General features: G+C 41.3%; 1 protein-coding gene across 15 annotated transcripts in view; it reads right to left on the bottom strand.

Moving 5' to 3' along the window:
• The window catches only part of PDE1C (phosphodiesterase 1C), a 393,933-nt gene that overhangs the window by 47,187 nt on the left and 319,098 nt on the right, over window positions 1-27,648 (bottom strand). For all 15 annotated transcript variants that reach the window (XM_072033271.1, XM_072033272.1, XM_072033273.1 and 12 more), the window contains 6 exons: window positions 27,101-27,241; window positions 18,345-18,445; window positions 16,679-16,807; window positions 8,901-9,002; window positions 7,436-7,556; window positions 4,461-4,542 (listed from right to left, as the gene is read on the bottom strand). In XM_072033271.1, the coding sequence (XP_071889372.1) occupies window positions 4,461-4,542; window positions 7,436-7,556; window positions 8,901-9,002; window positions 16,679-16,807; window positions 18,345-18,445; window positions 27,101-27,241 (676 nt within the window). The remainder of the gene's footprint in view (window positions 1-4,460; window positions 4,543-7,435; window positions 7,557-8,900; window positions 9,003-16,678; window positions 16,808-18,344; window positions 18,446-27,100; window positions 27,242-27,648) is intronic.

Raw genomic sequence — 27,648 nt, 5'->3', positions numbered from 1 at the left:
ATATTCTTGTGTGGAAATACAAGTCTGGGCCTGGTTTTGTTTCCAAACTCTGTGCCTCTCCTACTCTGGTCAGCAGCCTGACTTCTGGACAGAGAAATCTCCTGTCTTCTGTACCTCACTGGGGTACAGAAATATGTAATTCAACCATTTTACTGAAGAAGAAAAAATATGATTAACCAGTCATTAGCATTAGTTGGTTTTAAATCAAGGTTTGTTATTTTATGTTTGTTTTTTAAATTATGAGTTTAAATACTGAACAATTTCTTTACAAATTTAAGCAACAAGTGAATGAGACATTCTTTTGAGGAAATTTTGGTTGTTCAATTGCTCCATTTTCATGGAAAGAGTGCATACAGCAAAGCCTTCTGTCTTCATTTGAGAAGACCTTTCTTAAATAAAAATGCTAGCCCATTGCCCAATTGACCATTGAGCAACAAACAAGCAACTACAAACACGCCAAGCCCCCAGAACAAGATTTCTAGGATCTGCCCTTGTCAGAGCCAAAAGCACCACTTCATTTGACAAAGGACAGATTGTTTTTATTTGTAGAAATTCAAGGCTGCTTGCTACAGATAATGGCATGATTTTGAATTCAAGAGGAACTTTTACAAAGAAATGCAGTAATTATTATTCCAGGGAACAATCTGTTCAGGCTATTAATCCGATAAATAAATGAATAAGCACAGATTATTTCTCTGAGAATCTGGCCTACAACTTTGAAAGCCTTACTTCAGCGGATAGGCAGAAAATGTAAGAGTTTCTGATTTAATAAAAGAGGCGTTACAGAAAGATAATGCCAATATATTTAGCAGGCTGAGAAATTAAAACTTTATAATGTTAGAAAGTAAGATTTATAGGCAGTGCCCTATTAATGTTAATGGATGACAAAACTGCACAAACTGAGTATAGTGACAGTATTTAACTATATATATCTGTCTTTACAACATGATGGAGTGCCTCTTTTATAAGTGTAATTATCTTGGTGATGGTTTATTTCATCCTCAGTTTTGCAGTGGCTTCACAGAATCACATAATCATCTAGGTTGGAAGAGACCTCCAGGATCACCTAGTCCAACCTCTGACCTAACACTAACAAGTCCTCCACTAAATCATATCCCTAAGCTCTACATATAAATGTCTCTTAAAGACCTCCAGGGAAGTGAGTCCACCACTTCCCTGGGCAGCCCATTCCAATGCCTAACAACCCTTTCGGTAAAGAAGTTCTTCCTTATAGCCAATCTAAACCTCCCCTGGCGCAACTTTAGCCCATTCCCCCTTGTCTTCTCACCAGGCATGTAAGAGAATAGACCAACCCCCACCTCACTACAGCCTCCTTTAAGGTACCTCTAGAGAGAGCAATAAGGTCGCCCCTGAGCCTCCTCTTCTCCAGGCTGAACAAGCCCAGCTCCCTCAGCCGCTCCTCTTAGGACTTGTTCTCCAGGCCCCTCACCAGCTTTGTTGCCCCTCCCTGGACTCGCTCAAGCACCTCGATGTCCTTCTTGTAGCAAGGGGCCCAAAACTGAACACAGTACTCGAGGTGCGGCCTCACCAGAGCCGAGTACAGGGGGACGATCACTTCCCTAGACCTGCTGGTCACACTGTTTCTGATACAAGCCGGGATGCTGTTGGCCTTCTTGGCCACCTGAGCACACTGCTGGCTCATATTCAGCCGACTATCCACCAATACTCCCAGGTCCTTCTCTGCCTGGCAGCTCTCCAACCACTCATCTCCCAGCCTGTAGAGCTGCTTGGGGTTGTTGTGCCCCAGGTGCAGGACCTGGCACTTGGCCTTGTTGAACTTCATGCAGTTGACCTCAGCCCATCGGTGCAGCCTATCCAGATCCTCCTGCAGAGCATTCCTACCCTCGAGCAGATCGACACACGCACCTAACTTGGTGTCATCTGCAAACTTACTGAGGGTGCACTCAATCCCCTTGACACAAGGTGCATTGGTGTAGAAGTTTCTTGGTTCTCCTGGCCTTCCAGACAAAGAAGCATAACAGAAGAGAACAAGGCAAATGGTATTCCAAGCTCACTACAACCATACACCAGGATGTGGAAGGGGCTGCATGGGAAGCACAGCTCCTCTTCTCTGTAAGGAGTGAGGGACATAACTGAAAGCTGCTAGGACCAGTATGAAAGAGATGCCTCTACATGCCCTTTCCTCCACATGAGCCAGAAAAAGAGGGATTGTCTTCTCCCATAGCACAGCAGCTGGCATAGTCTGCCCAGACGTCCTCAATATGGGTTTTAACCGAGACTCTAACTCTCAAAGTTTGCTGCTACTTCCCTCCACAGAACTCACTACAAAACACAAATTACCTCAGCAGTTGCATTGTGCTGTACACTTATACCCACTTTCTTGGGTTACTGTTAGGAAGGGGTACGCTCTTACACGTTTGTCAACTAAGCTAGGCCTGTGCAGGGCTTTTCAAGTTCAGATTCTTGGCTGAACTGCCTAAACTTTTAGAGCCAGAAAAATCTGGGATGGAGTCCCCTCAGAGAATGGCTTGCCTAATAGTAACAATGAAATAATTTTAAACAAACAAACAAAAAAAAAAAACAACTGCTCTGAGGCACAGATGTGCATCTGAGCTTTCTTAAGTTTGGGAATATCTTTGTTTTATTCTTTGGCCAGCTCTTTACAGCTTAGGAGACAGCTGAGAAATTTCATACTTCAAATTTTTTGTTTGTTTCCATTGAATACATTTACTGTCTTCCTGCTTCTGGACTCAGTTCCTTCATTTTTAGGGTCAGCATTATATTTCTCTTGTTCTGCTTCATACTCTATTCTCCAGTCAAGCTTTGATCACATTCTTCTCCTCTCTATTTCACTTGCTTTCTGGGTATAACAATCTACCCACAAATCCACCTTTTCTTTTGGAAAAGTTTTCTTTTTATGCTCCCAGCCTGCTGAACATATTTACTTCACTTAACTCCTCTTGACATCTCCCCAAATATCAGACTTGTTGCCATATCCTCCCACTTTTCACTCAATAATTGGAGGAGACAGTAGGGTAGAGTGAACCCTCAGTGAATTCTCAGATGACACAAAACAGGGGGGACTGGATGACTCACCAGAGGGCCATGCAGCCATCCAGAGGGGCCTTGACAGGCTGGAGAAGGGGACTGGCAAAAATCTCATGAAATGCAACAGGGAGAAGTGCAAAGTCCTGCACCTGGGGAAGAACAACCCCAGGCTCCAGTATGCACCAAGGGCCACACAACTTGAAAGCAGCTTTGCAGAAAAGGACCTAGAATACCTGGTAGACACCAGGTTGAACACAAATCAGCAATGTGCCCTTGCTGCTATGAAGGCTAAGGGTAGTCTTGGCTGCATTAGGTTGTATTGTCAGCAAGTCAAGAGAGGTGATCCTTCCCCTCTAATCAGCATTGTTGAGGCTGCACCTGGAGTACTGTGTCCAGTTGTGGGGCCTCCAGTACAAGAGAGACCTGGACATAATGGAAAGAGTCCAAAGGAGGGCCACCAAGATAATCAAGGGACTGAAGCACCCCTGCTATGAGGAGAGGCTGAGACAGTTGAGACTGTTGAGCCTGGAGAAGAGGAGGCTCATGGAGATTTTATCTATGCCTATAAACACCTGAAGGAAGGGTGCAAAGAGGATGGAGCCAGGCTCTTGCCAGTGGTGCCCAATGCAAGGACAAGAGGCAATGGGCACACACAGGAACATGAGACATTCTGTCTGAACATCAAGAAGCACTTCTTTATTGTGCAGGTGATGGAACCCTGGCACAGGTTGCTCACAGAGATTGTAAAGTCCCCCTCTTTGGAGATCTTTAAAAGTCATGTGGACATGGTCCCGGGCAACCCTCTCTAGGTGTCTTTGTTTGATCAGGAGGGTTGGATCAGATGACCTCCAGAGGTCTTTTCCAGTCTTAACCACTCTCTGATTCTCTGACTCTGTGAGAGGTAGATAAAGTACTACCAGTGAGTCTGTAAAAAGATATCTGCTTCTGAATGGATGGAGTTGAAAAAGGTTTGCTGTTTGCTTCGCTTCAGTACAAAATATTGGTTGGCTTGGAGCAATTGGAGTGAAAAAGTGGAAGGAATAAATGAAATTTTAAAAAAGCAATAGTTTTTGCCCAGGCCATCAAAAGGACTAATAATAGGTTTCCACATCCACTAACGATACTCATATCATAACATGTTGCCGTGCACACCTCTTATCCACAGCTCAGAAAACCACAGAGTAGTGTCATAACTGGGCACTGCAGTCAGCCCTGCAGTCAGATCAGAGATAACTCATTTTCATAGATCCATCACCATAAATTTAATGTCTCCTCAGCTTTGAACTGTTGATCTGGAGAAAATAACACCATTGCACTTTATTATTTCCTCTCTTTAACCTCATTTCAAATGATCACTGTGATCTTAGCCCCACAGGGAAGAATAAGTTTTGTTTGTTGAAGAATCTTAGGATGAACTGAAAGGGACATACCTATTTGAGACTGAGCAACCATTGTAGACTTGCGGTCACACAATGGAGAGAAAGGAAGCCCTAGTTCTGCTTCTTTGTCACCCTGGAGAAACAAAATTGAGAATAAATTAGAACTAGACAAGACACGCTATTAGAACTAGACAAGACACGCTGAACTTTGATATCTTAGGTCATTGTTGTAAAATCCACACATTTTACTTTCTCTAGTGAAGTGGGTTTTGTATATGTGTGTATGTTTCTTAAACACAAATTATTCGTGGACAATTGAGTCTGGCTGGAAAAGTAGCTGTACAAGGAGAAGTTTGTAAATTGAGCATCTTAACTCTACTGAATCTTTCCTCAGAGCTTTCCCTGCTTGTTTGGTACTTCCATGAACCAATTAAACACCCACTTGAACACAAAAACACTTCTCATTGTAGCTCTCTGGAGAACACAGCAAAACTCACTTCTTGGAACAAACCTTTCAAGAGAAAACATCAGTGTCAGGCTGATCTTTCAGGATTTGCACTTGTTTGTATGCCTTTTTTCGTTTTTCAGATAAGGATTTCACTCATAGCTGGCCAAATGCAATTACTTTTTTTGTCCAAAGGAAACACTGACATTGTCTGTTATAAATTGCTTTATGCTGAGAGGACACATAGGATGACATAGTTTCAGTAATCCACTGTGAGCATACAAATTTAAATAGCTTGTTAAATATATACTTATATATATATATATATACTAGAGAATCAATTCCTCAAATCAGCAGCTCACTTTAACTGTGCTGAAGTTCATGCCAGTGTTCTGAGAATAACTTCTGTAGGTATAAGTGTCTTTTCTTTGTTGTTAATACAACATACATGAAATGGTGGAATAAATTCTGTTAGAATTTTGGGTGAAACAATATTTTTCTTCCATTGTGGCACAATTCTGCTTTATATTAGGAGTCCGACGTTCAAAACTCAAGGTAAAACAGAAACTAAACACAAATACATTTCAAAGTAACCTTCCCTTACTTTGTCTGCCATGTCTCTCAGGAAAGAATTTTTCAATGCCAGCTCTTACCTAATCATAGGTCTTCTCTTACTCCTAATTCTGTTGCCTAATTCTATTTAGCAGGGAGCCCCTAGCTGCCTTCCTGACTGCTCAAAGAGATACTTGATTTCTAAGCTGTTTGGGCAGATCCCTCATGGCTGGCTAAATTGCATAAGTAAAACACACAAGATGTTTCCTTTGAGACATGCTCACTGTAGCTGCTGAATATATATATATACATATACATATGTATATATAAAAGTATTCAGAAGCAGCATTCACACTTACAGCGCAGTTGGTTCATGTAGGAAGACCTGTGTCACATCACAGAATACTTGGAAACCAACAGGGCTGGGGAACTGGACTGACATGGTTTAAGTGAGGCTTTATGTCTCATAAAGCACAGAACAGAAAGGATGGGAAATAATCTGCACTTAAAGAGCGTAAGAAAATAAATACCTGAACTGAAGCCAGTCCAACTTCTTAGTCCCATGGTCCCCTCTAGCTAGTGGCAATTTTTAGCTTGTATGCAGAAAAGAGCGTGTGTTGCTCTTCTGCTGTCAGGTAGGGATGCATTTATTTACCTACTACTACATAACTTCAATGAACCTAAGCCTACACTTCATGGTAAGTTTAAGGGTTTTCCTAAAAAGGGAGTTAATGCTGCGTCTTAATTTGGAACTAGAATGCAAGTTTTACATAAAGCTTTATCTAAATGTGAAGACATTTGTTATTCAAAAACAACATAGGATTTGTTGGCTGAAAGAAAATTATCCCTGTGAAAACATAAAATAATGATTTAGTCTTTATTACACTTGTAAAGCAGATCCAAACTTGGGCTTTTTGTGATCTTACATCTAGCTAATCTTAATTCCCTTACCAATCTTTATGGCACTCAGCAATGGTATATTTTATCAAATTTAATACCCTTCTGAGCTAAAATAGAAGAATAAACATGGTACAAAAGAATAAACATGCCCAGAGGTAAAGTCTTCCCTAAAATGTATGTGAAGATCATCCTCTTTACATGAGTCTCCCATGTGACAATGCAGGGACAGCTGAAGGCATGATTTACCTACTTTCACCTAGTAAACCCATTCTTGGTTTGAAAATCAAATTAAAGGATTTGTTTCAAAGCAATTTTTTGCAATATCCTTATTAAGAAGGCATTCCCACAATGCCTTTAAAAGCAGATGCCATTTTAAAAACTTGTTAAAACTTTTTAAAAATTGTTTTTTTTTCAGATTTACTATAAAACATGAAGTTATTGAACTTTGGAGGGAAATAAACCACTTAATTTTCTGCTTAGTTTACTAATTCATATTGGGGAAAAGTATCACATACATTCCTAAGCACTCCGTTTAGTTTTATTTTTTATTTATTTATTTTTTTTTTAAAGGCAGCTATTTACATGCTTTCATTTAGCCATTTGGGGAGCTTATAACTATCACATAGAGCTTAATGATTCATCTAGATTTGTGAGTCTGTCAGTCAGAGGTCCACTATGAGATATAAACTAGGGCAATTCACCTCATGTAAAGGGCAATGGATTTTTCACATTTACCCCAAAAATACAGGTATAGCTCTATAAAGTACAGTTACCTGAATCTGTTTTCTAGGGTTTTACAGCTAAGCAGAACATCATATATTCTGTCTTTTGCTATTTAGAAACACATACTGAATCTATAAAAGTAATTAGCCTCGTTTAGCTTCCCAAGTCAGAATTTCTACTAGGCAGACAATGCCTTTATCTGTAGGCAGTGTATCAGACACTAGCTTCCCAAGATTCTTAATAGGCAGTGCTACTGGTGTCAGACAAAAAAGCTTCACATCACTTAGAAGGCTCTTGAGAAAATCAGAGAAGGAAAAGATCTGTGTTCAAATTTTCCTACTTCCTTGGCCAACACTACATACTCTCTCTAAGCTGCCAAACCGTAGAGGAAATTCCCCAGCTTTACCTGTCTGAAGAACTCCTCTAGCAGAGACATGGTCCAACGATGATGGAGGTCCCAGGCCTTGGCTGGATGACTGATATCTGCTGTATGCAACAACAGTGATAAGGCTTTCGGCTTGTCAATTCTGAAAACCCAAAGGATCAAATAAGTTAATTGCACTTGCAGTGGAGAATGACGACAAAAATCACACGTAAACAGGAAAACGTGGCCATGTTAGTGGAGTGATACCTGTGTTACTAAAACCTGACAACTATGAAAGATTGTCTTATTTCCCCAACATACACCATTCCTGTTGGAACAGAGACATTAAGAAGCACAATGAGAAACTTTGCTCAGTTTTTCTGAGCTCCTTTCTAGGCTTACTTGCCTGCACAATCAGGCCTGAAGAGCCGCTACATTTCCCACTTCATCTGGGCTGCATTTTATGCAGCTCAGAAGATAATTTAATCTCTACCATTTTACTGCAGTAAACAGGATCTGATCTCAGGGACGCTGGTGATTCTACACAGTAACTGGTAGATGTTTCCTTGTTAGAAAACTACTGTGAGGTCAGAAGGTGATTTTTGTGTCTGGTTCCACAGAAGGCAAAAGACTGGCAATTTCTTAAAACTATAACCTGAGAGGCTAGCCAAAGAATCCAGTAAACAATGTTTTCTTTGGATGGGTAGTCTAAGATTTTAACTCTAAATTTTGATTGCCTGATACACCTGGAAGAGCTGTACCTTTTGTGAGGACAAAGTGGCTAGCCACACTCTGGTCTGATATAGGTATAATTCTGGGGGGTTCTGTACAGATCTGTGTCTAGAGTGAAAAAAAATACCATCACTCAAAGCTTAATGCAGTGTAAAAGGAACTTTATGGGAAAAGGCTGTAGACAAAATATTACAGCTCTCACTGTCTTACTGGGAAGAAGAATCATAGAATGGTTTGAGTTGGAAGGTACCAAAGATCATGAAATTCCTACCCCCCTGCCATGGGCAAGGCCTTCCACACAATGCTCCATCTGTTACATTCCAGTCCTTCCCTTGGTGCCTATCAGGTTGTTTTCATCTTGTCTCTGGTTATGGAGCAGGCCCCTTGCAGTGGTGGCATCTGCTACCATCTACACAAGGGCAATGCATTAGTTGTATTTCTGCAGATCTTATAACCTTGAGTCGTACTCAAGACATAGAGGACACTCAGCTTGATCATGTCCTTGAAATTACTGTCATATTCAAAGACTCACTACCAGGAAGGCTTATCCCAACCTTTGCAACTTTGGTCCACCAGCACAGAATAGAGACCTGTGTATAGAGGGATGCCAGTCCATTCCTAAGTGAACTGATTCAAAATTCAACAGTATAAACAGAATTGATGTGGACATCAAAGAGAGTGAGGGCCTCTGGAGAGGTGCTTTTGAAGCAAACATAATGGCAAAGCAGCAGCTGAAATTCAGCCCCTCACTGCATGGTGTTGTGAAGTGACTCACCCTTCTGGCTGCTGCAAAGCATTCTTCATGGCTTTGATTTGCTGGAAGTGACAGGACATATCAGTGGCTAACACCATCTCAATCACCAGAGCTCTGAACTCCCTTTTGGATGGCGTCATGATGAGAGAAGCAAGGAAAAAGAAACATAAAAACCAGCATCAGACACACTTCAGATTCTTTTGTTGTCTATCTACAAATTATTGACAGCTTTTCTGCCTTTGCATGTCACTCTTTCTATTATCCCTCTTTCTGGGAGCAGGAGGAAGATCAATGATTTTCTACAAACACAGGAGTGGGAGGGCTGCAAATTAAGCCAGGTGCCTAATCCTTCCTAAAAGAAATCCTAGATCTTTGTGAAGAGAATATTAGCACTAGCATTCCCTTTTCAAGTAAGCACAAACCTCTTGGATTGATTTCTTTTACAGGACATTCTTAGAAGGAAGCAAAAAGATTCTTTAAAACCTTGAAACCTTTAGTTCACCTACAATCAGGTGAACTTTTGAGCCTGGATTTCTATCCAGTTGACTAAAACTGGTCAATAGCTATTAACATTACTAAAGGAAAAACAGAATGTCAAAAACATTTCCTTGTAAATATACTGTATACATACCTCTGAGAACCTGCATTATTTCCTTGATATTACTCATTCAAGCTATTCCTTTATGTATTTTTGTTAAACAAATGTTTTAGGATGTGCTCGAAATTCCTTTGAAGTCAGTGTAGATGTCCTAGACATTTTTAAATATTGGAACACTTCTGCTCTAGCATACAATGTACATTTCTTTTCTATTTCTCTCAATTCAGATACCCATGGGTTAATAGAGGAAGAACAGCCCAAGGTTACCATACCAGCTCAGGAGTTGGGAGATTCAGAAATGCATCAGTTTTCATTTAAAAATAAAAGTTGCCATTCTTCTTTTCATGAATCTTTCATGAAGGACATGCTCTATTTTGAGCATCTCTCTTGCCTCTGGTGGTTGTACTCAAGTTCCAGCCCCAGGCCACCAGTGCATAGAGACCCAAGACCTCTGTGCTTACCCAGTCCCATGGGTTTCACATAACATGGCCTCGCTGAAGTTCTGTACAAACATTAAGATTGGCCTCACTCTACCTACAGCATACCCACCTCATTCTTCCCAGCCTTATGTACAGGCACTTGGGTAGCCAACAGCATTCAAGGAAACAATATGGTGTCTGAAAACCAAATTTGTTTAAATTTATGGGGATCTTATTTTTTGCCAGTCCTGGTCAATTCCCTGGTTTGGTGCATGCCCAGCAGCAAAAACCTCTCTGTCAATACAAGCAAAAGAAACCAGACAGGATAGGAGAAACTGTTCCTTTTAGCAGCAGTGCTGCAAACAGCAGCTTAAAACACTTGTGGAACAAGGACCCAAGGACCTGAACTCCCACAGCTGGAGAGAAAGTAGATTCACTCCAAACCAGAGACAAAGTAAAAGCCAGTGTGGGCTGAAATGCAGGTGTGATCTATCACAGACAAGATTACAACAACAAAATATTAATTTAATGTGGAAACCAATACATCCTCCCTAGGATACATCTATATAATACATCTATAAAGCTTATACTTTTCCACAAGGTTGTCAGAAGTTTCTGTGCTCCAGAAGAACTTGAAAAACCACTGTATTGGACTTTCGGAGTAAAAAAAAAAACCACTGTATTGGACTTTCGGAGGGCTGACTTTGGGCTGCTCAGGACACTAGTTGGTGGAGTCCCATGGGAGGCGGTTCTGAAGGGCAGAGGGGTCCAGAAAGGCTGGGCGCTCTTTAAGAGGCAAATCCTAATGGCGCAGGAGCGGTCTGTTCCCATGTGCCCAAAGATGAGCCAGCGGGGAAGAAGACCAGCCTGGCTCAACAGAGAATTGTGGCTTGAGCTTAGGAGGAAAAAGAGGGTTTATAATCTTTGGAAAATTGGGCAGGCCACTAAGGAGGACTATAAGGATGTAGCGAGGCTGTGCAGGGACAAGATTAGGAAGGCCAAAGCTCATCTGGAGCTCAATCTGGCTACTGCTGTTAAAGATAACAAAAAACGCTTTTATAAATACATCAACACAAAAAGGAGGACTAGGGAGAATCTCCATCCTTTACTGGATGCGGGGGGAAACTTAGTTACAAGAGATGAGGAAAAGGCGGAGGTGCTTAATGCCTTCTTTGCCTCAGTCTTTAGCGGCAAAACCGGTTGCTCTCTGGATACCCAGTACCCAGAACTGGTGGAAGGGGATGGGGAGCAGGATGTGGCCCTCACCATCCACGAAGAACTGGTTGGTGACCTGCTACGGCACTTGGATGTGCACAAATCGATGGGGCCGGATGGGATCCACCCAAGGGTACTGAGAGAACTGGCAGAGGAGCTGGCCAAGCCCCTATCCATCATTTATCAGCAGTCCTGGCTATCGGGGGAGGTCCCAGCTGACTGGCGACTAGCAAATGTGACGCCCATCTACAAGAAGGGCCGGAGGGCAGACCCGGGGAACTACAGGCCGGTCAGTTTGACCTCAGTACCAGGGAAGCTCATGGAGCAGATCCTCTTGGGAGTCATCATGCGGCACTTGAAGGGCAAGCAGGCGATCAGGCCCAGCCAGCATGGGTTTATGGAAGGCAGGTCCTGCTTGACGAACCTGATCTCCTTCTACGACAAAGTGATGCGCTGGGTGGATGAGGGAAAGGCTGTGGATGTGGTCTACCTTGACTTCAGCAAGGCTTTTGACACCGTCTCCCACAGCATTCTCCTCAAGAAACTGGCTGCTCTTGGCTTGGACTGGCGCACGCTTCGTTGGGTTAGAAACTGGCTGGATAGCCGGGCCCAAAGAGTTGTGGTGAATGGAGCCAAGTCCAGTTGGAGGCCAGTCACTAGTGGCGTCCCCCAGGGCTCGGTGCTGGGGCCGGTCCTCTTTAACATCTTCATCAATGATCTGGATGATGGCATTGAATGCACCCTCAGTAAGTTTGCAGATGACACCAAGCGAGGTGCGTGTGTCGATCTGCTCGAGGGTGGGAAGGCTCTGCAGGAGGATCTGGATAGGCTGCACCGATGGGCTGAGGTCAACTGTATGAAGTTCAACAAGGCCAAGTGCCGGGTCCTGCACCTGGGGCGCAATAACCCCAAGCAGAACTACAGGCTGGGAGAGGAATGGTTGGAGAGCTGCCAGGCAGAGAAGGACCTGGGAGTGATGGTGGACAGTCGGCTGAATATGAGCCAGCAGTGTGCTCAGGTGGCCAAGAAGGCCAACGGCATCCTGGCTTGTATCAGAAACACTGTGACCAGCAGGGCTAGGGAGGTGATCGTCCCCCTGTACTCGGCTCTGGTGAGGCCGCACCTCGAGTACTGTGTTCAGTTTTGGGCCCCTTGCTACAAGAAGGACATCGAGGTGCTTGAGCGGGTCCAAAGAAGGGCGACGAAGCTGGTGAGGGGCCTGGAGAGCAAGTCCTACGAGGAGCGGCTGAAGGAGCTGGGCTTGTTCAGCCTAGAGAAGAGGAGGCTCAGGGGTGACCTTATTGCTCTGTATAAGTACATTAAAGGAGGCTGTAGAGAGGTGGGGGTTGGCCTGTTCTCCCATGTGCCTGGTGACAGGATGAGGGGGAATGGGCTAAAGTTACGCCAGGGGAGTTTTAGGTTAGATGTTAGGAAGAATTTCTTTACTGAAAGGGTTGTGAGGCACTGGAACGGGCTGCCCAGGGAGGTGGTGGAGTCACCATCCCTGGAAGTCTTCAAAAGACGTTTAGATGTAGAGCTTAGGGATATGGTTTAGTGGGGACTGTTAGTGTTAGGTTAGAGGTTGGACTCGATGATCTTGAGGTCTCTTCCAACCTAGAAATTCTGTGAAATTCTGTGAAATCTGTGAAAATATTTTAAATATTTTGTTTTTGCAAGCAGCCTGATAAATTAGAGGAATTTGTATTAAAATCAAGATGTATAAATGTCTTTCTACAAAGGTCAAGGGTTTATGGTAAAAAAAATGCAACCATGTGAAAGTGGTCACTAGGACTATTAGAATATTGAGGCTTGGGAATGGGTTTTGTTCGCAGTTCACCTCAACTGAAGATCTCTTGTGGACTCAAAGTCTGCTTTACAGATCTGGCTGTGTTGCTTCTCTAACCAATTAAGGATTTGAATATTTCTTATTATATTTTCATGTTTCATCTTTTGTTAGAGATACATTTTCCTGAGGCCAGCAGCCAGGAGCCAGGGAGTTACTATGTTCTCATACCCATAACCTACCACTAAGAAAAAGTTCTGAGTTACCAAATATGAAAATAAATTCTAAGATAACTTGTCCATGCCTTTTTACAGCCCCTTTAGAATTAGGGAAAGATATGATTATGTGGAGAGAGCAAGGTCAGGAAGAACAATTGGAGAAGAGGAAAGCCTAGATTGAATTTCCTGTTTCATTACTGTCACACACTGGAGAATAATTCATCCTATGGCCAATATCAGAGCTTTGATTTTGTGTTTTCTAACCAAGGTCCTGCAGATGATACATGAAAACATGGTATCTGGCACAGTCCCATAAGCAAGTACAGTTTTATGGTATCTTTACTACTGATTGCTGAGAAAGATAGACTCTGGATGACTTGACATCTAAATGCTTCCAAGCCTTGCATTGATCTCCATCTGGAAAATATCTTTATTTGCTTTTTAGAATAATTACTTCATGCCCTTACTTTTTTTGCTTTAGAGAACATTACATCATTGGATGTGTCTTTGTATTCTAGCAAATGTATTCTAGCAAAGGACTCACATCCCTATGCATTCATGTGAAAAGGAGAAGAAAAAGACTGCTTTAGATCACTTGATCTCAATGCTATGAACCAACAGGAATATCTCTTTTGTGAGGTATTTTGCCCAGTTTGCCCAGTTGAAGTCTTGATTCTCATGGAAATTAATGGATGAAGGAAAAACACTACCTTCAAGGATGTATTTTCAATGGCTGATATTCACTAAAGGTATAACATCCAGAATAAGAATACAGCCATGCTGGATACATAAAAATCATTTGTTACAAGAAAACTGTGTGATTATGCAACCAATAACCTGCTATTTATTTACAAAAGAAGTCTCTGACCCAAGTTGTCTTCACTCAGAAACATTCAAGGTTTCTCACTGCAATCTCCAAGGGAATAAACGCTGATTGACAAAGAGCTCAAAATTATCTAAGCGACAAAATCGCAAGCAGCTTTACTGACAAAATCAGAATTGCATGAAAGCTGTACTTCCCGAAGCTGTACTCTGATACAGAATTAAGGAGCTAAACATTTTCCAGATGCTTCTTAATCCTGTACTTGACAGCAAAGGGCTTGCACGCTCTATTTCAATAAACTGCATGGAAATTATTAACAATGAAATACACTGCCAGAAAATACATCTATAACAGTATCTTAGAAAGCATCTGTTTGCTTTGCAGTTTAGTTTCTTAAATCTCTGTGATCTGTTTTTGTTATAGTTTCTTCATTTACTTGTTGATGACTTGCACAAATGGGATTCATCACATGAGGCAACCCAACTGACTTTCAAATATTTAATGAGGAGTGGAGGGTTTTTTTTTTGTGTTTTGTTTTTTTTTAAATGGACAGTGAAATATTGTTTAGGTACTAGTAAGCATTCATCTCTTTTCTTCTTGACTGCAGCCCAGAAGATCTCTTTCAGTCTCATCTGCTTTCTCTACAAAACCTGTGCCCATTTCTTTTCCAACTGTGAAATCTAGGTCTAATTTTCTACATTTATTTCCTCAAAATGCATTCCTTAACTAGATGACTGAATACCACAAAGCTGATGAAATCCACATATACCTCTAGGATTGTGAAATGTGCTGATCATCAGATCTTCCCTTATTAATAATGTCAAAATATAATGAGACCTTAGTTCAAAACAGCACTTAAGAATTTGCTCTCCAAGGGCCATCACTTGGGCTTTTTGCTAAAAGCGATTTATTAGGTATGTCTACAAAAATAAAATTAAATTTAGATATGCTTTAACAGTTTCCCAAAGCATCCTTTCATGTTTGGGGTCCTATTGATACTGAGAGACTTATTTTTGAGGACCAGTCTGAGAAACGGTGGGCTTCTTGTTTGTTTTTTTCTCAGCACCATAGATCCTGCTGATATCAACTGATATTTGCAATGCTTCCCAAATGTTTGCCTATGGGATTTCAAACTGGCATGCAAAAGCAAAGGCACATAACAATCATAACATCTTGGCATTAGAGCACATCAAGATAATGGTCTTTATTCTGCAGCTGTTGCTCGTTCAGCAGCTACAAAATAATACAGCCCTACTTGAGAGAGAACAAATAAGCAATCTAAACCACTCAATATTTTTGTTCAGGCGGTTAGAGTATTTCTTAAAAAGCAGACATATTAATCTTTTAAACTTTAGGTCTAAACATATACCTCAACAGAATACACGTTTTGACACTAGGGAATTAATGAGAAACATCTGAAGCTAGTTTTGATTCAACCACAAGCAGTTTAAAGCCCCAAAGCAGACTGTTTTCCTAAAGAAAGTGTCTATGCAATGAAACATTCTCAAGCAGCTGCTCTGCTGATCCTTGTAGACAGTGGCTCTAAGGCTGCTGTTTCTAGTCAGTTCCTTGCATTTCCTTCGCCAACATAAAAGGAAGCAGCAATTTGCTGCCAATATTTGACAAGGCATTACCAACTGTAGCTAAAATAAAAAATAAAAAATAAGATTTTTAACACCTCAATGCAGATAATTTTTTTAAAGTTCCTGCTTGCTGCCCACCATGAGACTATTTTCTATATTGGGGGGTAGGATTTCTCAAGCCACTCCCCCACAACACTCACATTGATTGAAACCAGCCACTTAAGTTCCTGAATCTTATTCCCAGCGCTCAGCTATAGGATTATATCACCATCCACAAGACAAAATAAAAGGGAAGTTCAGGCAAAAGTCATTAGGAAGCAGAGCCTTTGCTAACCAGCTTACTAGAAGCCAAGACTCTGAGAAAGGCTAATTTCCCCTCATTTCCAGTAAGTCAGATGAACTGACTGCTCAGCACTGTATCACATTTAAGCGTATGCAGGAGGCATCATGCTTTATGTAAGATCCCACAACTCACTTTCCCTCCTATGAGAAAGACCACGGAGCAGGATTCTTCCTGTCTGTCAGATTGGGCTATTTTTAATGTACCATTGGACTCTGGAGTTCAAAATTCCCCATAAAGGCAGAAAGTTCCCTCACCAGTTTCAACTGTCTGTTATTAGAAAACAAATCATGGACTGATTTTGGTACCTAAATCATATGTTGCATGAAGCTTGTTTTAAATTATAGCTTCTTACATCATGTTGGCATATATAGTATGCTGATTTATGTTTCTTGGACCTTATTCTTATTTCCATTAAGGCCCATTTATAATTTCCAAGCAGGGGATGTCAAAGTAGATAGAGGTTATATTTATGCTTTTGCATGAACAAACAGTTGTATACGTCTTCACTAATTTACAGACAGATGCATATAAAGGGTGTCTGTGAACTGCTGAAATTACATGGGAGTCAAATTGTATATTATTATTCACCGTCACAAAATCTAGTCTCTACTCTCTATCTAGTCTCACTGCTATCTGAAGTAAAAAACAAATGCAGAAATAAGCAAGACAAACACTTTTTAAAGCTTTTTTTTTTCTCTCTTAGTAATAGAAATACTAATGTACAATATACAGTGATGCATATTGCTCTTCAAACAAGGCAATAACAGACCATGGTGATGCTGCAATGTTCCAAAGCAGACACCATGTTCATTTTTACCTCCAGTCATCCTTTGAGAGATTAGACAAAATATTCATCTCTTCATCATCTTGCAAAAGACGATATGCTGCACTAACATGGTGATTTTCAAGCACAGATCGGTCATTATATAGAATGGCTGAGTCTGACCTGGGAAAAGAAGATATAGGAAAGGTTATGCTTCTTCCCTGTCTAAAGTGTCTCACATTCAAAAGTTTTTCTTTGATCAGCTACAGAGGTTAGATCCTACAGCATAGATACAAGCATTTCAAGAGAACTTCTAATACTTTGTTTGTCGTTGTTATTCAGTAAAAACAAACAAAAAAAAGCAACAACAACTAAATATAAAAATTCACCACAAAATCTATTTCATCAGCTGAGACTCACATAGTCTTTTTATTATATGCTTAAGAAAAAGTTACTGAGAGCTTTCTGACTGAGAGCGATACATAAATTTAGGGTTGAATCATGAGGCTCCTTTTCAGCTCTTGCGTATGGTGCTCTCAAATCGAAGCCATAGTGTACCCAGCTAAGTAATTGTGAGATGCACTCCTATACTGTTTGCAGAATAGTAAATTGGCTGTAAGCAAGATATAGCTGTCTTCTGTGCATTAGGCTCTGCTATACAGAAGGCCAAATGCCATTGGGATAGAATAAGACCAAAGCTACTTCACACCTTATTTTTAAGCTCCAGGGCATGGATCTGAATGGCTAAACTGATCTGAAGACAAAGTGCTTGCTGGAAGTTAATGGCAACAGGAAGTGAATATGATTTGTTATAGTCCCCACCCAGTTCTGCTCCCCAGAGAGCCGTGTTAATTTTTGTCCCCTGACATTTCACACCCTCTGTTATTCAGTGTTAAAAAATTAAATTACCACTGTCCTTCCCTGAACTTTTCTATAGTTATTTTCTATTTGGGAAATACAGCATATCCCTAATTCTTGCATGCATGAAGCTCTAAGTAGTAGAGTGAAGCTTATCCCAGAACAGAGACATAAACTTGTTTCAGAGTACCTAAGCTTTCCTGAGCATATGTGTGATCTAACCTAGCAACCTTTGCATATCTGGGATACACAGCATGATTCAACTAACATACTCCAGCTATCTAATTTAGGGTAAGATGCAGTGCATGTTAGAAATATCCAACTGTGCAGTGCCAGTCAAAGACGTCTAGACAGTTTACTGTTGCAACCAATTATTCTCTAGGAATTTACAAAGATTTTAAAATGAGTGCAATAACTGATTACCTGAAGAGGTAATAGTAAACATATCCCCTTCTGCAGGTATGGTTTTTCACTAAGTAAAATTAGTATGTGTAGTGCTGGTGTTCACTGATGAACACAGATATCAGGGAACCCTTGAACTATAGTATCTCCTCTAAAACTATACCTCAATGAAAGACATCAGTCTGTACAGCAATCAGTCCTCAGCAACTTTACACAGAAGCATTTATGGACCTTCCTTTTTCCTGATTACTAGTACGGAACAATGCTTAGGAACCTAGAATACTCATTTTCAATTGAATGCTTGTAAGAGAAAATAAAATATTGCCTAAGGAAATTAACATTCCTCCTGAGCCACTTGAAGGCAAAGGCTTCTGCACTTTTCTGTGTGGCTATGCTGTTATTCTCCAGAAATTTCTCCTTCTATTTCACAACCCTTCAACATGATTTATGATGCCCTCACCGTGTCTGGATGTGAAAGTTGTTGGTAGTTCCCGTGTGTTCATAGTCATGGATAGCAGCTGCGAAGATCATAGCGAAGATCTCCAGCTCTGTCAGCCAGTGCTGAAAAGAAATTACAGAGCAATCAGATAAGCTGTCATTTTCCTAGGCATTAAGGCTTTTGTCTTTTAAGGCAAGTTATCCCCCGCTGACAGTCAATGCTGCACATCATTGCTTTTCCCCTGCAGCTTGCCAGCTATTTTAAAGCAAACCTCTCTGGCTGATACACCAAAGCTGAACCAGTATTTTTCCTGAAGCTTCATCTAAATAAACTGAACTTCAGCAAAATAGTTTCAGGAACTAATAAGTCTTAAGACAAAGGCGTAAGACAGAATGAGGGAAAAGAGTTGCCCTTCTTAGAAAGCGATGTGTAAGGATGAGAAGGAAAGGTCAATTTTTTTTTCAAGAAAAAATGGATGATATATATACAGGTATGCACATACCACCAAGGTATATATTTGCAGCTCAGCTGACCTTTGCAACAGAGTCTCAAATACAGAAGAATGTCACTTATCTCCACTAACTAGAGGAGTCATTGTCAATCACTGAATCATGAGGAGGACACAGCCTCACAAGATGTACATCTTGTTATTTATTTATCATTCACAGAAACATCCGAGAAAGCCCTAAGGTTGTTTTCTTTTTTTTCTTTCTTTTTTTTTTTTTTTTCCCTAATCGCCTAGCTGAAGTCATATTTTTCAATGCTATTGTCACTTTCATCTTGGATTTCTAAATGACTCAGATGTTTTTAATAATTTTTCTGAGTCAATCAATCTTTTTATTTCTGTTTTTCCACTGGTAACAATGCAAAGAGTGCTGTTAGGATCAAGTACCTCAGAGACAAAAGGCTCTAGATACTTTAGATGCTGTAAATATTTGTATGAAATAAATGCTCCTTCAATTTGGAGAAAACCCTTACCACAGTGGTTGCCAAACATTTTTGTAACAGCACACTTTCAACCTGTAAATATTTTGACTAAAAGTCACAAAGGAACTGTCTTTTAATTCACAGAATCACAGAATTTCTAGGTTGGAAGAGACCTCAAGATCATCGAGTCCAACCTCTAACCTAACACTAACAGTCCCCACTAAACCATATCCCTAAGCTCTACATCTAAACGTCTTTTGAAGACTTCCAGGGATGGTGACTCCACCACCTCCCTGGGCAGCCCGTTCCAGTGCCTAACAACCCTTTCAGTAAAGAAATTCTTCCTAACATCTAACCTAAAACTCCCCTGGCATAACTTTAGCCCATTCCCCCTCGTCCTGTCACCAGGCACATGGGAGAACAGGCCAACCCCCACCTCTCTACAGCCTCCTTTAATGTACTTATACAGAGCAATAAGGTCACCCCTGAGCCTCCTCTTCTCTAGGCTGAACAAGCCCAGCTCCTTCAGCCGCTCCTCGTAGGACTTGCTCTCCAGGCCCCTCACCAGCTTCGTCGCCCTTCTTTGGACCCGCTCAAGCACCTCGATGTCCTTCTTGTAGCAAGGGGCCCAAAACTGAACACAGTACTCGAGGTGCGGCCTCACCAGAGCCGAGTACAGGGGGACGATCACCTCCCTAGCCCTGCTGGTCACAGTGTTTCTGATACAAGCCAGGATGCCGTTGGCCTTCTTGGCCACCTGAGCACACTGCTGGCTCATATTCAGCCGACTGTCCACCATCACTCCCAGGTCCTTCTCTGCCTGGCAGCTCTCCAACCATTCCTCTCCCAGCCTGTAGTTCTGCTTGGGGTTATTGCGCCCCAGGTGCAGGACCCGGCACTTGGCCTTGTTGAACTTCATACAGTTGACCTCAGCCCATCGGTGCAGCCTATCCAGATCCTCCTGCAGAGCCTTCCTACCCTTGAGCAGATCGACACACGCACCTAGCTTGGTGTCATCTGCAAACTTACTGAGGGTGCACTCAATGCCGTCATCCAGATCATTGATGAAGATGTTAAAGAGGACTGGCCCCAGCACCGAGCCCTGGGGGACGCCACTAGTGACTGGCCTCCAACTGGACTTGGCTCCATTCACCACAACTCTTTGGGCCCGGCTATCCAGCCAGTTTCTAACCCAACGAAGCGTGCGCCAGTCCAAGCCAAGAGCAGCCAGTTTCTTGAGGAGAATGCTGTGGGAGACGGTGTCAAAAGCCTTGCTGAAGTCAAGGTAGACCACATCCACAGCCTTTCCCTCATCCACCCAGCGCATCACTTTGTCGTAGAAGGAGATCAGGTTCGTCAAGCAGGACCTGCCTTCCATAAACCCATGCTGGCTGGGCCTGATCGCCTGCTTGCCCTTCAAGTGCCGCATGATGACTCCCAAGAGGATCTGCTCCATGAAAAAGCCCATTAAAGGCAGAATTGTTTTGTAAATCCATTCTAGACATCTGCTGTAGCTCAGGGGCAACCCTATTAACCACATGCAGGGGAAACACAGATAACTGTGGGGCCCTGCACACACAGCTACCTGTCCAGCTCTTCTCCCGCCTTTCACAGCCATCTCTGCATAGCCATAGCAATCATAACATTTTCTCTCTCTTTTTTTTTTTTTGTTTTGTTTGTTTGTTTGTTTTGTTTTCTTATTTGTCATCTTCATGCCTGAACAGCCCCAGCACCTCTGCTGGAGATAGCCCTAAACATCAATGGCTGTGCAGCTGGACAATAAAGCTCGTCTCAGCTTTAAAGATCTCCTTATATTAAATGTGGTTTGATGTTATTTTCCGGGTACTTTGCACAACGACACTAACCATCATCAAGGTAGGTCTTGACTTGCTTTTTACTTTTTTTTAATTGTTTTTGAGAAGTGGGAGGGTGAAGAGATCAAGAAATGAGCAGACAGAGAAACTAAACTACCTTCTCTTTTTTTATACAGATGGTCAAGGACAGAAACAAACAGTGCTGGTCGTGGAGAAATAACCATCATGCTTCTATTTTCAAGTGTGAATTGTGGGTAAGGAATGCTTTACAGCTGATAGAACATGGTTTCAACTTTCAAGCACCAAACTTCTGACAACTACACTGGGAAAAAACAAACAAACAAAAACACAAACAAACAAACAAAAACAACACATACACACACAAAAAAACAACCTAGGGTTTCCAGGCTTCACACATAGATTTGAACTTCATTTTCTCAGCCATGTTCTATCATTTTCCAATGGAGATAGTCCACATGATAGTCAAAAATCCAAAAATCAGGCAGAACCACTCATGGACTGGCAGAGCAAATCCACATTAAGCAAGTAGAACCACTACAGGACACATACCCAGCTGGTCTAATGAATCCACTTCAGACCTTCTGGGCATCATCTGACAAGTCCCATTCCAGCCGGGTCTTATGACCCAAGCTTTAAAATGGCACCAAGGCAATGAGCTCTGTGCTTCCTTCTGTCTCCTTCCTTAATCTCTTAAGGCACATAAAGGAAAAGTGCAAACTTGCATGCTCTATCAAAGCATCATTTGCTGAACAATACAAGGGGAATGTAAGTTTTCAATAGGATGTAATATACCTGAGGAGCGTTTTTAAGTATTTGAGGAAGGCAGCTCAGAATACAGACTGAGATTACGGTTGAAACCTGTGGCTAATTAAGTCTGGGAAAGCAGCACAAAGTCAAAATAGACTTGTAATATGAGAAAAAATAGCAGGCAAACAATTGGAACCTTTTAGTTCCTTTTTCCTGCTATAACCTTGTAAGGAAAAGCAAACAAGATGGCAAAGAGCCAGCAGAGAACGGAAGTAATTCCATCAAAGTTGTGATATTACCCTGTACTAGTCTCTAATGGACTTCATCTTGCAGAACAGAGCACTACTGTTAAAGAACAAAGACATAGAGAATGATTGAGAAAGCAGCAGGATACTGTTACAGGTGAAGAGAGCAAGGAAATGTGAAAGGTTTTCATTTCTAAAGGGCTGACAAAATCAATCCAGAACAAAACCTTCAGTGACGATGGAAGGGTGGGGAGAAAGGCATGAAAGAACAAGTATCAGCTTCCAGAATGGGAACAAAAAAAAGTGTAATGAGGCATGATTGTCTTTCACAAACATATAATAGATATGAAGAATTAGCTACTCAGGGAAGTCATTGGCATGTAAACAAAAGGATCGATGCATGCAGAAAGAAAAAGGAAGAGGAAAGACTAGTGTTTCCAAATCTAACAAAATGAATGGAATGTATTGCCAAGAAAAAGCGGCAAAACTAACTCAGCAGTAATTAGCCTATTTCCTTGCACTGAGTTTATGGTCCTTTGTTTCAAAGCATTTACCATTTTCAGAGCCCATAAGCTTATGATGATCTGCTTATTAACCACAGTAGTGCACAGGAGAGGAGGATCTCACTTCCCTTTGGTACAAACAGATGTGACATAAATCCTGCCCTTCTGCAGTTTTACAGGTCTTCTGCATGAACCATTCTTATGTAACTCTTGACAGTATCAAAGAAAGAATTGTCAGCTTTAACTTTTGCACCACATTTGTACCCACTTGAATCCACCTGTCTGTATTCACAAAAAAAAAAATAATCATATGGTAATTCCTAATAACAATAAAGATTAATCAGAAAATAATACCAAATAAAATACTGATCACACCTGAACATCTGAGCTAAAGGAAAGCAGCTCTTGGAACTTGTTCCTTCCATTCATGCTTCTGTAATAATACTCTAGGAGAAAAACATCAGACTAATTCCAAATTCATTATGTCTATGATGTCTATGTCTATGATGGAACCCAAAACATTCTCCTTCGCATGTCTAGCTCTACCTAACTCATTCCAAGGCATCATCCTGAGCAAGAAAATAACAGGAAAACTACGAGATTTCAGGCACTGCATGTGATTAGAAGGAAAGACGATTTTTACTTGAAAAGACAGCAGATGAAAAAAAAAAAAAAAAAAAAGAAAAGACTGGAACTAAATTGTTGAGAGAACTTGTAAATAACATGAAACACGAGAGAGGAAAATGAACAGTTTAAAGACAAACCACACAATTGTTTCTTCCTTTTGACACTAGAACAAATGACTGCTAAGTAGACTCTAAGTTTGAAAAAAGGACTTTTTTTACATTGTAAATAATAAGCTAAGAAGGCAAATGAGGGCATTGTTTCTATTTTATATTTTTTTCTTTTACAATTTTTTTTAATGATCACCTTTTATGATTTTTTATTTGTTAAACCAAAGGCCCCAACATGGTTTCTGACATCAAAGTCTTTATTTCCAGCCTGTCCAAATTCCTTGCATAGATATTGTGAAAGTGATGAACTGAATGACTGTTTACCCTAGGGGAAGGAGCAGATATTGATATGAGAAAATTCTGGAAAGAGGAAAATATCCCCTACCTTTCTTTAGCATGTATGAACACACTACATACATGTACGTTTGTAAGAAGTACCCTGCTGTGAGCAGGAGATTGGGATAGATGACCTCCAGAGCTCATTTCCAAACAACAGTAATCTACTCACATTGAGATGGGCTGTATCCTGTGGGGAGAAGGGAGAAGTAAGAGAAGTAAGAGGAGGAGGAGCAGAAAGAAGAAGAAGAAGAAGACAAAGACAAAGAAGAAGATGAAGACGAGGAAGAAGAAGACAAAGAAGAAGAAGATGAAGAGGAAAAAAAAGAATTCTAGTAAGGGAAGCAAAGCTGAATTGTTATTGTTGGCTTGCAGTGTTGCAAGTCCCTTGTTCCTGGTAGCAGGAGAGTGCTTTCCTATTGTGCTACATTAGATGCTAAACCAAATGCGACATATTTGGCTGTGGGAACAACTAGTGCATGGGATTATTTCTGGGAAACAGCTGACAATTCACTACAGTCTCCAGAGTGCAACTCCACCATAACAGCCTGCATGGGATACTGATCTGCGTGTAGTTTATTACAGCAGAAATAAAAAAGCAAAGGGCTTAGTTCAGGCAAATGAGTCACTGACTTCAGTGCCAGCATTTACATACATTGCACACAATGCACACAAATTCTCGTTTCCTTTTTATAGATGTAAATCTTGAATATGCACATCATCTGACCTCTGCAAATAATTTAGAGCATTGTTTCTTCTAAAATAGATGAAAAAAATGATTTAAAGATGTAAAAAAGGAAGCACTTTAATACTGAAGACTTCTTTTATATTTGTCAGTTCAAACCAAGCATCGCAACACCAGAAGACTTTGAAAAGCATGTGGACATAGGTAATTTACTGGACATAAGTAAACACATGACAGAACAAAAGACATAATCTAAAGGATGATAGGTTTGTGTACTTACCGCCACATTCATATAAGGTTGGAAAACATTACAGAGAGGGTCGAAGAGAGATGTTTAACTTTTTTGTTTGTTTGTTTTATTTCTCTGTCAGACTGGAGACTGGGATGCACATAGCTGTTACTTTTGCTCTGACTTGCTCTAGCACTCAAACACTTGAAGAGTTATTTCTGGAATTTCCTTTAAAGTCTACAAAATGCCTACATTATAGTGGCTTGTATAGCAGCCTTGGCTAAACAGTCCCCAGACACTTTTTGCAAGATATGTTGCCACTGAGGTGCCATTAGGATATATTTAATGATGCTAATATTGCAAAAGGCCAGAAAATATTTTACATAACATACCTTCAGAATGATCTGTCTTTAATCTGGGCTAACACCTTTGTTTCAGAGAAGCATTGTGTATAAAAGCAGAGGAAAAGCAAGTAGACTGAAATAGTTTAATCTTCATTAACTTTAAGAAAATATATTCTCCAATCTCCAAGAAGAAATTAGGTAAGAGAAGAGGCCATACTTCTTTCAAAAGTCTGCTCACTGCTATGAAAATGCACAACTATAGTACTGAATACATAGACTTCAATGAGCACTGAATAGAGTTCCATGGAGAATCAAAGTTATTTAACTCAAATTGTAATTGCAGTGAGTTATTCATTTAATAACTTGACTGAAGAAAAATAATCCAAGATTTTAAAACAAGTAACCTAAATTTATACCCAAGAAAAGAACAAATAATGTAATCCTGGGAAAACAAGAAGCTGGAGACCAGCGAACACCAAGAGAGGTGGTGTCTGGAAAACAAGTAATGAAATACAAGTTGGAAGTCAAAAAACTGGAACCAGTCAAGAAAAAGGGAGGCATTAGGATCACCTGTATCCATGAAAGGGCAAAGGCTGTGGGTCTGGCAGTACAGTCTGCACTGTCTACCTCAGTGGCAGCTGATAGCTCCACCCAGGCAAAGCTTCTGAGGGATGAGGCTGCAGTGCAGACTTCTGACTGCTAGAAGTGCTTAGTTTTTTTGTTTTGTTTTGTTTTCCTTGGGGCAGGAGCAGGCACAGGCAGCGGACCTGCCTGCAAAAGGTGCGGAGGATCTCCAGCACCAGGTGGTCAAGCTGTAGAAGGCAGTGAGAAGGTGGCGCATTATCAGGGAGGCTGAGGAAGAGTTAAGACAGCTGGATCCCAGCGCAGTCTGCGGTGAACCCACAGCCCATGGCCAAACAGCCCCAAACTCCTTCGGCAGCACTTACAAAAGGGAGGGGGACCAATAACACCAGAGGGTGGAGGCTGGCAACAGCAAGGACCAGCAGGAGAAAGTCTTCCCCCAAAGCCTGAGGTGCCCTTACAGACCTGCTTCACCCCTCTGCAGACTTAAAGGAAAGACCTGCTGCAAAAGGGGTGGAGTTGAGTAAGGCCCAGTCTGCTCTCTGCAAAGTAACAACTAGTCCAGCTAAGAAAAGGCGAAGGGTGACAGTGGTAGGAGACTCTCTTCTGAGAGGTACAGAGACACCTATCTGCTGACCTGATCTGCTCTTGCGGGAAGTCTGCTGCTTACCAGGGGCCTGTATCAGAGATGTTACCAAGAGACTGCCAAGCCGTGTACAGCCTAAGGACTGTTATCCACTGCTGCTGTTTCATGTGGGCACCAATAATGGAGCCAGGAGCAATCTGGGGAGTGTCAAGAGAGATTAAAGAGCCCAGGCAGCAGCAATAAGGGACTCAGAAGCACAGTTAATTTTTTTCAACAGTCCTCCTAGTCAAAGGGAAGGGAATTGAAAGTGCCAGTCGAAGCTGGCAGATGGTTGTGCAACTGGTGCCACAGAGAGGGTTTTGACTACTTAGACTATAGGACTTGCTTTGAGAAACCTGGTCTGCTGTGGGCTGATGGGATTCACCTGTCATAGGAGGGGAAGAGCATCTTCGGTCATAGGCTTGCCACGCTGATGAAGAGGGCTTTAAACTAGAGTTGCCATTCTTGTCAAACATCAGCTATCCCTAGGTTTCTTTGTAAGCAAGTTCAGAGGGTTTTAGTGTAGGAATTGGATGGAGATCATCTTCTCTAAAGACAGCTCTTGTCAACTCCAGGTAAGTGGAGTGAATTGTCCTTTGGAGGTTACTGCCTTGCTCCCTTAAGTAAGAAGAAAGCTTAGACAATTTGCTTCTTTGCAGTAAGTGAAATGAATCCCAACAAAATTGACTTGCCAGACTCACCCAGGCATCCACTCACTCACAGACTGTGGCAGAGTGGAGAACTGAGCTTGGGTTTTTCTCCCATTCTCTCTCAGAACAGTTAAAAGAGTTATCCATATTCACACCCAACTTTTTTTTTTTTTTTTCTAAATAATCCTAATTCTCTACTTTTATTAGTAAAGCCATATCAAATGCAGTTTTTCTACAGTGCAAATGGGCTCCACTGTGGATAATCATAATCTATTTACTGAACAAAAACTGCTGTAATCTCATTACGTGTTCAGGATGCCAACTCCTGTACTTACCACTACGCCTGTCTTGAAAAGGAGGTAATGGACTGTCTGTGTCACATCCGCAGCATGCATTAGGTTGTGATAAGGATTTTTGTGTTTGCTGTACCCAACCTCCAGAGCTTCCACAAAGGACACCAGGGCAGAAATGGGGATCTGAGAAAAGTAGTACAGAATTAAAAATGAAATAAGCACCTGTAATTGCTAACATTTGGATGGAACTATTTTTATAAGAGGCCCCAAAGATCAGTTTATACTTCACAAACAAATAGCATCCTAAAACATCTTAAATAGGCACTGGAGAGCGAAAGTGGAAGTTCACTTCCTCCAACTGGCTTTCCCACCCCTAATTATGTTATGGATGATGAATCATTCACACACATAAACACACACTGGTCAGTACACTATGCAGTGCCATTTGGAGTGCACATGCAATACAAACAGTAACAGAGTACTTGATTGATTGCCCCCAGAGAAATATTTCTGTTTAGGACACAAGTGTCTGTTCCCCTCACAACCCTCTGGTATGTATCACTGCTTTACTATTCACATTCCAGATTTTG

Source organism: Anas platyrhynchos, chromosome 2, assembly GCF_047663525.1.
Source record: "Anas platyrhynchos isolate ZD024472 breed Pekin duck chromosome 2, IASCAAS_PekinDuck_T2T, whole genome shotgun sequence".
In the NCBI taxonomy this organism is placed as follows: Eukaryota; Metazoa; Chordata; class Aves; order Anseriformes; family Anatidae; genus Anas; species Anas platyrhynchos.
The sequence above is the reverse complement of the archived record's forward strand: the minus strand, read 5'-3'. Positions and strand labels throughout refer to the sequence as shown.